Source organism: Pteropus vampyrus, unplaced genomic scaffold, assembly GCF_000151845.1.
Source record: "Pteropus vampyrus isolate Shadow unplaced genomic scaffold, Pvam_2.0 Scaffold826, whole genome shotgun sequence".
NCBI lineage: Eukaryota > Metazoa > Chordata > Mammalia > Chiroptera > Pteropodidae > Pteropus > Pteropus vampyrus.
Window position 1 is genome coordinate 151450 of NW_011889607.1, and position 12213 is coordinate 163662.

The following is a 12213-nucleotide window of genomic DNA, read 5'->3' on the forward strand; positions in this document are numbered from 1 at the left end:
ATGTTTATTTTTAAACGCTTGTTTTAGCAGTGAAAAGTACTATTTAATTCTTGGCACCACTGGTTAGCCCCTGAACACAACATTTTTTCAAAGATCTATAACCTGCAACAGAAAGCAGGCAGGAATCTAAGCCACAGCTTTGTTATAGAAAAGTTTATGGGAGCAAATCTTTGAAAAAGATCTGATTAAAGACTGTTATCCAAAATATAGAAAGAACTCTTAAAACTCAACAGTAAGAAAATAAACAACCGGTTTAAAATTAGGCAAAACATCTGAATAGACACTTCACCAAAGATGATGGCAAGTAAGTGTATGAAAAGATGCTCCACGTCATATGTTAGTAGGGAATTGCAATTAAAACAACAGTGAGATACCACGACACATCTAGTAGAATAGCCAAAATCCAAAACACAGACAACACTAAATGCTGACAAAGATGCAGTGCAAAAGGAACTCTCATTCATTGCTGGTGGAAATGCAAAATGGTACATCCATTTTGGAAGACAGGTAGTTCTTACAAAACTAGACATATTCTTACCATATAATCCAGCAATTGAGCTCCTTAGTATTTACCTAAATAAGTTGAAAAGTTATGTACACATGAAAACCTGCACACAGATGTTTATAGCAGTTTTATTCATAATTGCCCAAACTTGGATGCACCCAATAGTTTTTCAGTAGGTAAATAGATAAATAAACTAGTATATCCAGAGAATGGAATATTATTCAGCACTAAAAAGAAATGAGCTATCAAGCCATGTATAGACATGGAGGAAATTTAAATACATATTAATGAGTGAAAGAAACTGATCTAAAAAGGCTACATACGTACTATATGATTTCAACTACATGACATTCTAGAAAAGGCAAAATTATGGAGACAGTAAAAAGATCAGTGGTAGCCAGAAGTTTGAGGGAAGAAGGACAGAGCATAGAGAGTTTTAAGGACAGTGAAACTATTTGGTATGATACTACAATAGTAGGTACATGTTCCTATACATTCATCAAAACTCATAGAATGGACACCACCAAGTGAGTAATCCTTAATGTTAACTATAGACTTTGGGTGACGATGATGTATCACTGTTGGTTTATCAGTTGTAACAAATATCCCCCTCTGGTGCAGGAAACTAACAGTGGAGGAGGTGTATATGAGTGAGGGCAAGGATAAATAGGAACTCTTGTACTTTCTGCTTATTTGGCTGTGAACCTAAAATTGCTCTGAAAAATAAGGTTCATTAATATAAAAAAAAGTTTGGAAAGCAATACAGCAGGGAGGATTAGGAAGAAGATGAGCCTGGCAGAAGACATCGGAACATTACAAAAGATTGGGCAATCAAAAGGCCAAATACCGGGGAGGCAATCAAGGATGGAAAGATCAGCAGGTACTAGTTAGGTCTACACAGACAAGAGGCAGTCATTTAAATCAGGGGGAAGAGAACAAGTATTATATCTGGAGAGGCAGGCAGCATTCTACAAGAAACGGTACTGGTAGGTGGAATTGTCAAGCTCTGATCCTGGAGCAGAACTCTTTGCTCTTTGCCCTGTTCCAAACGTTCTTCCAGGGGTTGAGGGCTGGTCCCACAGTAGTTTATTCTGAGTGAGCTACTAGATTACATCAGAGTCTCTACCATTCTTTCCTTCCTTCTCTGTTTTATTTCTCTGTCAAAATTCTGGCCACAAAGCTACCCACAAGAAAACTAATGTTAGCTCCAGAGAAATGAAGGGCTTCAGAAGAAACCTCAGCAAAGAACCTGATCAATAAAGTCTCCTTAAGGACAAAAGCCCCAACTATAAAATGCTTAATCAAAAAAGCAAAGTTGTTATTCCTCACAATAAACACGCTAACAATGGAACAGTTCTAGGAGACGTTAATTCAGTGACAGTTTCTTTCCTTCTTTTTTTCTTTACCCTTTTACCAACCTATTTTCCTATTCCCCAGCCTGTGGCAACCACTTTTCTATCTTTTTCTATGAGTTTGACTTTTTATTTAGATTCCAGATGTAAGTGATACCATGAAGTATTTGTCTTTGTCTTGCTTATTTCACCTAGCATAACGCCCTCAAGGTCCATCCATGTCGTGGCAAACAGTAGGATTTCCTTCTTTCTCGGACACTTAAGCTGTTTCCATAGCTTGGCTATTGTGATTAATGCTGCAATGAACATGGGAGTGCAGATATGTCTTTGATATTCTGTTTTCATTTTCTTTGGATATATATATATATATATCTGGAGATATATTTTTATATTTATATTTATCTGGATATATATATATACACACACATATATATGTATTTCCTGGATCATATGGTAGTTCTATTTTTAATTTTTTGAGGAACTTCCATCGTGAAATTTTAGAGGAACTTTTCATTGTGATAGGTTCTTTTCATCTTTCTGCTCTGCTGGTTTGCTTTGGGAGGCTGGTTCCCCTTGTGGTCATAACAGGATGGCTGCTGCAGTTTACATGCATCATTTGAAGACCAACATTATTGAGGGATGATGAGAGACCATTTTCTCCTGTGTGTTTCTTCCTATCATCAGAAAAGCTATTCTCCCAGTAACAAAAAGACAAAACATTGTAGAATGCCGCTTATACAAGTATCTAGAGTAGTCAAATTCAGAAACAAAAGTAGAATGGTGATTTTAGGGGCTAAGGAGAGAGGAGAATGTGGGGGTGATATTTAATGGGTGCAGAGTTTCAGTTGGAGAATATGAAAAAGTTCTGGAGATGGATGGTGGTGATGGTTGGACAGCAGTGTAAATATACTTAATGCCACGGAACTGTACTCTTAAAAATGATCAAAAGAAGAAAAAATTTTAAATTGAGATGTAATTAACATAATAGTATAGTAGTTCCCCTTTACCCATGGTTTCGTTCTATGAGGTTTCACTTTCTGCAGTTTCACTTATCCTCAATCAACTGTGGTCCCAAAATATTAAATGGAAAATTCCAGAAATAAATAATAAATTTTAAATTGCTCACTGTTCTCAGTAGTTTGATGAAATCTGGAGCTGTCTTGCGCTGACCCACTGCATCCTGCCCCTGCTATGTATGAGTCATCCCTTTGTCCAACAGATCCATGCCCCTTCTTCACTTAGAAGACATCTCAGTTTCAGATCCACTGTCATATTATCACAATGCTTGTGTTCAAGCAAGCCTTATATTATCTTAACGCTACATCACAATGCCTACATCATACACCTCACTTCATCTCATCAGTAGGCATTTTATCTTACATCATCACAAGAAGGGTGAGAACAGTAGAGTAAGATATGTTGAGAAAGAAAACACATTAATATAACTTTTATTACAATATATTATCATAATTCTTCTATTTTATTACTAGCTATTGTTATTAATCTCTAAGTATGCCTAATTTCTAAATTAAACTTTTTCATAGGTATGTATGTATAGGAAAAAACAGTGTATATAGAGTTTGCTACTATCTGCAGTTTCAGGCATCCATTGGCAGTCTGGGAACATATCCCTTGATTCGATAAAGGTATGTATTGAGAAATGATCACCGCAAGAAGTCTGGTTAACATCCATCACCACAGAGTTACAAATTTTTTTTCTTGCGATGAGAACTTTTAAGACCTACTCTCTTAGCAACCTTCAAATATACAATACGATGTTATTAATTATAGTCTCCATGCTGTTCATTACATCCCCAGGGCTTATTTATTTCATAACTGAAAGTTTGTACCTTTTGGCACAAAATGGTTTTCTCTTGCTTTCACTCATTTCACCCACCCTCTACCAAAATGGTAAATTTTATGTTATACACATTTTATCACAATTAAAAAAGAAAAACTTTTCTCTGAAACTTCATAATAGACTTTTTATGTAAGCCAGAATTCTGCCACTTGCCCATTCCTAAACCAATGATAATGACAACAATAATGAAATTAATACGATTGGCTTAATCGAATCAAGATCGTGTCTCCCCTTTGACTGCGGTGGGGCCCAGCCTCCCCTGAAGCACATAGCCTCCCAATACTTGAACAAAATTTGGATTCTGTTAATGAGATAAAAGTAGCAAGGGGTTGGTAGGAGAGTAGGGAGGATGGCTACCTGGTAGAACACAAGACAAGGCTTTTCCCACTGAGGCAAGGAAGGACTAGATTCCCTCAAGGAATTTTGTTGGGCAGCCAAAATTTTCTGAAGATTTATGTGAGGTTTACCTACTCCAACCCTCAGGAGTCCTTGGGGGAATCATAATGTCTCTCATATCTGTCCCTTTGTCTTTCCACTCCAAGGACCAACATTGTAATTTACTCCCTCATCACTGCACATTTGACTGTGATAGCAGTCTTCTGAGGGACTTGTCTGCCTCTGGTTTCATTCCCACTTAGATTTACCCTAAATACCACTGCTAGATCAACTTTACAGAACCAACAGCTCACGTATGTTCAAATTTATTATCAGGCTACCTGGCACCATCCATTCTTTTATAATCCTTGTTTTCTGTCTCCTTATTAGTATATTCCTTAGGGCAAAGATTTTGTCTTACTCACCATTGTATTCTCAGTACCTGGAATAGTACCGATCGTACATAGGTTTTATCCATTCAACTGATGTTTATGGTGTCCAGTAATATCGAATAAGTGAATATATTATTCAACAAATAAATAAGGTCATAACTTGGCTCTTATCAATTTAAATTTTTTTCTCACATGAATCTTATGTTTAAACTATACTTATTGTTCCCTGACCACATTATGTAACTTGCCACTTCCGTAATTTTGCTCACACAATTTTTCCAGTTTGTAAAACCTTTCTCTTTCTTCTCTGATAATCAAAGACCTACATTTTTTATTTTTAGAACAAAGCCCAAATCTACATTCAATGTGAATGTTTCTCAATTACTCAAGACTTATGACCTATTCTCTCATCTTCTATGATTTTTATGATCTGTACCTATTTAGCACACAACATTTTATATATATTTTCTTTTTTAAGTAATGTCTTATTTCCCCAATTAGAATTTAAATCCCTTAAATTCAGGAATCTTATTTTATGTCTGTTTTTATTTCCAACGCCTAATCTAATACTAGAATTTATCAATAAATATTTATTAGTTTCTAAGGATGGTTAGATTTTTAGCATTGATATAATACATCATAAAAGCTCTCTTTAAACTTAATTTAGGTTATAATTGAATGATTAAGCTGTTAAAATTTGAGAGCAATATTTCTATCAATTTAATCTTAGTATATGTATACATTTGTATATCCATATGTATAGTATACATTTACCAGAATATACATAGAACCAATTACATCTAGTTGTGCTATGTTGATATACTATGGCTTATTTTTCAAAGGCAAATATTATAGTGCATTCCAGGACACCTTACTTCACATGATCAGTTCTTTGAAACTATATTTGGATGTACAAGCTATTAAAAGCTTCTTGTACTGAGTGACCTTTCAGGCAGAATTTAGATCAAATACTCATGCTAGTGCTGCCTGTTGCTGAGTGGAAGACAGCAGAAAACCCTGAATTTGAATCTCCATTGGGTTTTTGATTTGCTTGTTTTGTTTACTTTCGTTCTGCCTTGAGAAGATGAACAACGAAACCACCCTGATATCCTTGAAGGAGGCCATAAAAAGGTTGCTAAGGGCTACAGGGAGGGAGCAAGCATAGGTCTGCTTTTCTGGGAAGATGGGTAAGAGAAAAATGAGGAGTAAAAATAGGCAAAGAACTACAGCTATGCCCATTAGGAGTCTATCTATGTTAAAGTGGTTTGAGTCTTCCAGGTTAAAATAATTTTGTAAGTTAATAAAGAAAATTTTACTCCCAGGTGCTATAATTGTATTCAATTAATGCATGTGCTATATAGTAGGTATACAAAAATAAGTAAAATATGGTTTCTGCCCTCAAGGAGCTAAAAGTCTGTAGGGATAACATAAGTATTCAAAAATACTTACGATTTAATATAATTGACCTTATGATGTTCCTAAAGGCCTATGAGAACATGAAGAGAGAATTAATTTTGCCTTCGACATTAGGAAAAGGAACTCTTCATAGCGGGACATTTAAGCTGGATCTTAAAGAGCGAGTAGGAGTTTATGAGAAAGAAAAATATGGGAGGAAACGCTCGACTGAGGAAACAGTATACCTAAGCCATAGAAGCTTGGAATCGCGTACTGTATTAAGTCAGCAGCTCAGTGGCTCACGTGATTCATGACTAGGCTATGAGAGGAGTGGCAGAAGATGGGAGGAGATCCCAGTTGGCTCTAACTATATATCACTGGGCAAGTCCAGGTGGCATAAAAGGTATATAATCCATGCGGTTACATGATCAGTTTTACGTTTCAGGAGTGTATTACTGGAAGATGGATTGGAGGTGGCAGAAATTGAAAGTAGGCTACTATAATCCTAGGTCCAGGTGAAAGATAGTGCTTAACTGGTTTTGTAGAGATAGAGACAAGGAGATAAATTAGGGACATTAATGGGGAGGAAGGAAAAAAGTAAGAATTAATCTGAGATTTCTAATTCAAGCAATTGAGTAGATGGCGATGTCATTAACTGATCTGAGGAATTGTAGAAAACAGACTTAGATTCGCAGTCATGTTGTTCAGGATTTATTTGGAATGGTCTGGGAATGCCTTTTGGTGAGAGGACTCTGAAGAACTGCTGCAACCGTAAACCTTTATACTGATTGACAAGCTAGAGTTCCTCTCTACAGTTCAAGCTAGAGACAACTTTCAAGCAATATAGTCTTAAAAGTCTGAAATTTAATATACACAGTATACCAGATAACATTGTTTTGGTGTGTAGGCAGAGATTGCTGGTATATTAGGTCATTCAGGTTTACACTCCCACAAAAGGCACATTTCCTACTGAGCCTTATCAATATGTAAATAAAATCCAAAGAAGTGAGAAAATTCCACTGTAGTAATTTCAGAAGATGGGAATGGGGTGGGGGGCGGGGGAAGGGAGTTAGTAGGTTAAATTTAGGACAGTTGAGTTTGACATCCATCCACGTGGAGATGTATAAAATTGAGTTGCAGATAACAGGTCTAGAGCTTAGGAGAGAGGTAGGTGGTACCTGAAAGCTGAATTAGCCTTGGGAGAAAGTTCAAGGATAGAATCTAGGCAACCACAACAGTATTCAGGTCACTGGGGACAATTGAAACTCAGGAAAGAGGTCTGTGTGTTAGTGTACCATTTTCTTCATAAAAGACAATGTGGGTGGCTTGAGGCAAGTGAGTTATGGTGTTATAGTTCTCTGTGGTTCAGTTAGACATAATTCTGGTGCCACAGCGCCCTCTGTTGATTAGGGCTGTTCAGAGCTACTCAGATCCCCTTGGGTTACATTGCTCAGCATCTCATTCACATAACAGATTTCAATCATACAAGACATTTTGTAACTTCTGTGTAAGGCCTCTGCTAGTTGTTGGTGGACAAGTATATAGATGTCCAAGAAAGTCTCTGAGTCCCCTCCCTCCAAGAGCTTACAATTTTGTTCATGAAAAGCTAACTCTAAAAATAAAGCAGGAGGTGGGGGTGACAGGTGGTAGAGGCAGTCCCTGTGAGAATGAAGTAAGCAGGGAGGAGATGGAGATCTCCAGGTTGAAAGGCTGGGGGATTCAAGCAGGCAGTGGAATTTGAGCTTATCCTTGAAAGAAAGATAAGGTAGAGAAAGCCACCTTATTAAATGTTGGTTTTAGCACTAGCTAGCTATATGACAATAGGTCTCAATTTTTTGAGAATCAATTTCTTTATCTGTAAATAGTAAATAGTAAATAGTAAAATTGACTGCTTCACTTCTTATGGTGGTTGTGAGACTCAAAGTAATGCTTGTATAAAATACTTTTTAAAGCATAAATACCATATGTAGACAAGACATGGCAAATAATTCAAGTAATTAGACAATTCAAAAGTTTGGCAATATAGGGAATGGAAGAGCTAGGATGATGGCTAGAGAGAATGGCGAATGGGAACATCTGTTCATAATCTTAAATTTAAATAGTTCCCCAAATTTGGTACTTGTTTTGAACAACATATTATAGTCTTACCTTAAGGCAAAACCTTAATTATGTCCCCAGACCTAAACTAACTCTTTATTCTTTTATCCTATAGAGTAGATCACAAACTCCAATTTTTAGAAGCACAGTTTAAAGAACTGGACTTCACCAAGAATAATTTGACACAGAAATTTGAACATCATAGCAAAACATTAGCAAGCCAGGCAGCCCAAGATGAGCTGTGGACAGCAGTCCTGGCACTCAAGTGAGTATCCAATGAGAAATCAGTAGAATTCTGTGGCATTCTGAGTGCTTGCAATGGTCATTCTAAAACTGAATTTCTTAATATGGTTCCAACAATGGATTGTGAAGAAATCACATATTCTTTAGTTCATTCATTCAAAAAAGATTATTTTGAGCACCTGTTTATATGCCAGGCACTGTAGAACGCATCACAATCTCTTGCTTGCTAAAGTCTTACTGACACAAAGATGGATAATATAACTCTTCTGCCACTGAGAAAATTGTTGTATGAGTGGTCGGAGAACTAAGGTATCCACTTTAGCACAGGTCTTATTTCTAAAGTAAGTATTTTCTAAAATACAACAACTGGTTTGTCCTTCTTTGAGTTATCCTAATAGAATTCATTTTATATTTGAACATAGTGTGTTCTACTGCTTAAGAAGTTCTCCCCATTTTTTGTAGGTTCACTTCAGTGGAATTGAATATTTTATACAGCTACGTTATTGAAGTACTCATCTGCTTGCACACTCATGTACTTGAGAAGTTGCCAGACTTGGTGAGAGGTCTTCCCACCTTAGCCTCTGTCCTTAGACGAAAAGTTAAGAACAAACGCATTAGGGTTGTGTGGGAGTCTGTCCTGGAGGAGTGTGGGCTGCAAGAAGGAGATATCACAGCACTTTGTACCTTCTTTATTGCACATGGTTACAAGGCAGAACACTACAATGCTAGAGTGAGGCAGATGTACATCAGGGATGTCACTTTCATGATTACCAACATGGTAAAGAACCAGGCTCTACAGGACGGTTTACTAAAAGCTGTTCAGGTCATTGAGAAGGGGAAAGCAGTGACAGCCCCTGAAGAGCAAAAGTCATGCCTAAAAGAGTTGATACCATTAGTCAAAAACTAATCTATTACCCTATGACCTGGTGATTCCATTTTTAGTAATTTATCTTACAAATGGGAAAAAATATGTATATACAATTTTGTTATGGGCTTATTTTATAGCGAAAGTGAGGGAAATGTTAGAGAAATTATGATAAATTAATATGATAAATACTTTCTGTGTAGCCATATAAGAGAATGAAGCTCTTTGTTTTATTGAATAATGATGTGGAGTTATCAACAAGATGTGTTGTTTTAAAATATTTATTTTCAATGTATATTGTTTAAATGGAAAAAAGGGCAAAACAAACACACACACACACACACACACACACATATATAAGCTAATATATCCATAAATTTTATAAACTTCTTCTGGAGAGATACATTAAAAAACAGTAACATTTATTGTCTTAGAGGAAAAAACAGAGAATGAAAGATAGGAGGAAGTCTTTTGCTGTTAATCCATCTTGTACATTTTGAATTTTGAACCACATGAATGTATTATCTATTAAAAGACAAAACAATAATAAAAATTACCTAATATATATATTGTATGTTGATGTACATTTTCTCTATATATAGTACCACAGTTATTCATACCAGAAAGGGAATTTGCACGAATTGACCATATATTTATGATATTTATTAAACACCAAATGCCATGTGCTAGGTGCTGTAAATAACAGAAACATTAAAAAATGTAGGCACTGTTCATCAGGAAAAGGTTAAGTGCTGATGCTTTATTTGGGAGTTACAAATTCAGGACAGCCAGAACGAGGTAAAACTCTAGAAAGATGTTAGGTAGAAAAGGCTAAGAAGTAATACTAGGTAGTACGTTACCTTGCTAGCCCCTCTTCAAAATGAGCCGTGAGAGACATGGCAGGTTGCTTGGCAGATACATTATATTCACTCAGTCTGGTCCTTCTCCAGATACACTGTTTGGAGAAATCATGAAGGAAAGAGAATTTCTCTGTCATGCTCACTCGATCCACTGTTTTCAACTGGCCAAAGTTTGCTCTGTGGGGAGTGACACCCCATACTCCAAGGATGCATCATCTAAGCCCTCCTAGAAGCCATTGGAAAGTCAGAGTCTGCAATGTTTCACAGGAGTCCAAAAGTGGCAGGAGGGGCCAAAGATTCCAGGAATGCAGGTGAGCCCTGGGCAGACCAAGGGATGTTGGGTCCAGAAAGTAAACAAGTCCAATGAAGAAGCATATAAAATGTATCCATTATAGAAGACATGAGTACCTAAAAATAGAAATAAAAATGCAAGAGTTAAATAAGACTACAATAAAAACCACTATCACTAGGAGATATATGGATGAGTTCAGAGGAGGAGTATCACTGTGTGATGGAGAAATACTTCCTGAAGAAGTGCACCTAGTTGATCCTTGAAGTAGGCAAAGCCACAAACCAGCTCTTTAAAGATGAGCTGAGAAAGCAGTGACCCGAAAACACAAGATGACAGCAAATAGATCAAAGTTGAATGTTTCAAAGAATAATGGAAAATTCCATAGGAAAAACAAGTTAGGATCATAGTAGGGAGCTGAAATTCTGGGCTAAGGGATTGATACTATGAACAACTGGATGGCAACCAAAGGTTTCTGAACCCACGTTAAAAAAAAGCAAAGCTTTCTACCAAGGACCTACACCTTCTTGTTTTGGCTCCATGTGGAAACCAACTCATCTTCCCAAACTGAATGACTGTAACAAATCCAAAAGAACTATTTTCATGCAAACTGATTTTCTTTTCTTTTCCTCAAAAGACTCAGGCCTGGTTCTTTTTTTCCTCTCCATTTTTTTTTTTTTGTTTTTGTTTATTTTGGTTAAATATACATAAAATTTACCATCTTGACCATTTTCAAGTGAACAGTTTAGCGGTATTAAATGCATTTATAATGTTGTGCAACCATCACCACCATCCATCTCTAGAACTTATAAAACTGAAACTCTATATCCATTAAACAATAACGCCACCAGCCCCTGGCAAATACCTTTGTGAGGTGTCAACATAAGAATGTCCAAAACTGTAGAGGCTTTTTGTAAGCGTTTATTTGAGCCAAACTGATGACATAATGCCAGAGAGCAAGATCGCAAATGCTCTGGAGAATAACAGTTTTTTTAGCTTCTTTTATGCATTTGAAATTAAGGAGGGAAATTAAAGATTATATGAAGGTGGGAGAAAGCAAGGTCAGGATTGGATTACAGGATAGTTAACAAGATTCTGTGCTGTCTTGGGACTGGTTATGGCTTATTTCTAAGGTGTGAACCTAGATACACAGAGACAATGGATATTGCTTGCCTAAGGCAAAGATACACCTTTACTAAAAAGTTATGCCTGGGGTATGACCATGACCTGACAGTTAGGAATTTATGATCAGGTAAACTGGTGAGGTTACTTTCCATAGAACCTTTTTTTTTTTTTGGTCCACGAAGACCTGGTTCTCAAGTACTAAGGATCAGTATTTAATATTCCATTTTCCTAGGCAAATATATTTTTTTCATATAACTCAATTCAGTAGGATCAGTTGTTGGTCAAGAACTTAATTCTAAATGGAAAAGCTTATTTCAAAATGTATAAAATGTTAAACTACTTTCTTTTTTGGCCTCCTTGTAATTTTGATTGTTCTAGTTTGAAATTTAATAACCAGTACTATATTATAAGTGATTTATATGACTGACCTTCAGGATGAAGACCTGCAGTTTGTTTCCAAAGCCCTTAGGAGGGAAGGCAATCCTAAAGCAACCTGTCTCTAGGCCCAGACTTAAGGAGCTCGGCTATAGAAGGAAGTGTAAGTGCCTTTATAAATTGTACCAGTTTGCAGATTTTCTGACCACAACCTTTCTCAGAGATTAGCCTCTGGAGACGCTAGATTAAGAACTCTGGATAGTGATCTAAAAGGTTAGATTATAAATTAAGAAAAACAGAAAAGTAGTCTGGGAAGTACCGAGGAAAGACATTTTTTAAATTACTGTTCTTTTTTTAAAGTTTATTTAGAGGTTTCCCTTTTCAGCCCAGAGACCAAATCTCGCGATATTCCAAGGTTTCCGCAGCCTCAGCAGAGCAGAAAGCACAAGGGAAGTTCGGACTCCACCCAAGCTCAATCA

General features: G+C 36.6%; 1 protein-coding gene and 1 long non-coding RNA gene across 3 annotated transcripts; one reads left to right on the forward strand and one right to left on the reverse strand.

Annotated features, from left to right (window-relative positions):
• The first annotated feature begins 5569 nt into the window (after positions 1-5569).
• On the forward strand, positions 5570-9127 carry SMCO1 (single-pass membrane protein with coiled-coil domains 1). Its single transcript, XM_011385920.1, has 3 exons — positions 5570-5616; positions 8093-8242; positions 8683-9127. Exons 1-3 carry the CDS (start codon positions 5570-5572, stop codon positions 9125-9127), a joined length of 642 nt encoding a protein of 213 aa, XP_011384222.1.
• Positions 9128-9438: 311 nt separating this feature from the next.
• Positions 9439-12204, reverse strand: LOC111734161. 2 transcript variants are annotated; one of them, XR_002778341.1, is made up of 3 exons: positions 11788-12204; positions 9946-10353; positions 9439-9610 (listed from the first exon to the last, which is right to left on the reverse strand). It is a non-coding gene; the product is annotated as an uncharacterized LOC111734161 (long non-coding RNA). The 2 variants fall into 2 exon arrangements; XR_002778340.1 differs by lacking the exon at positions 9439-9610 and having other exon boundaries at positions 9825-10353.
• Positions 12205-12213: the final 9 nt, after the last annotated feature.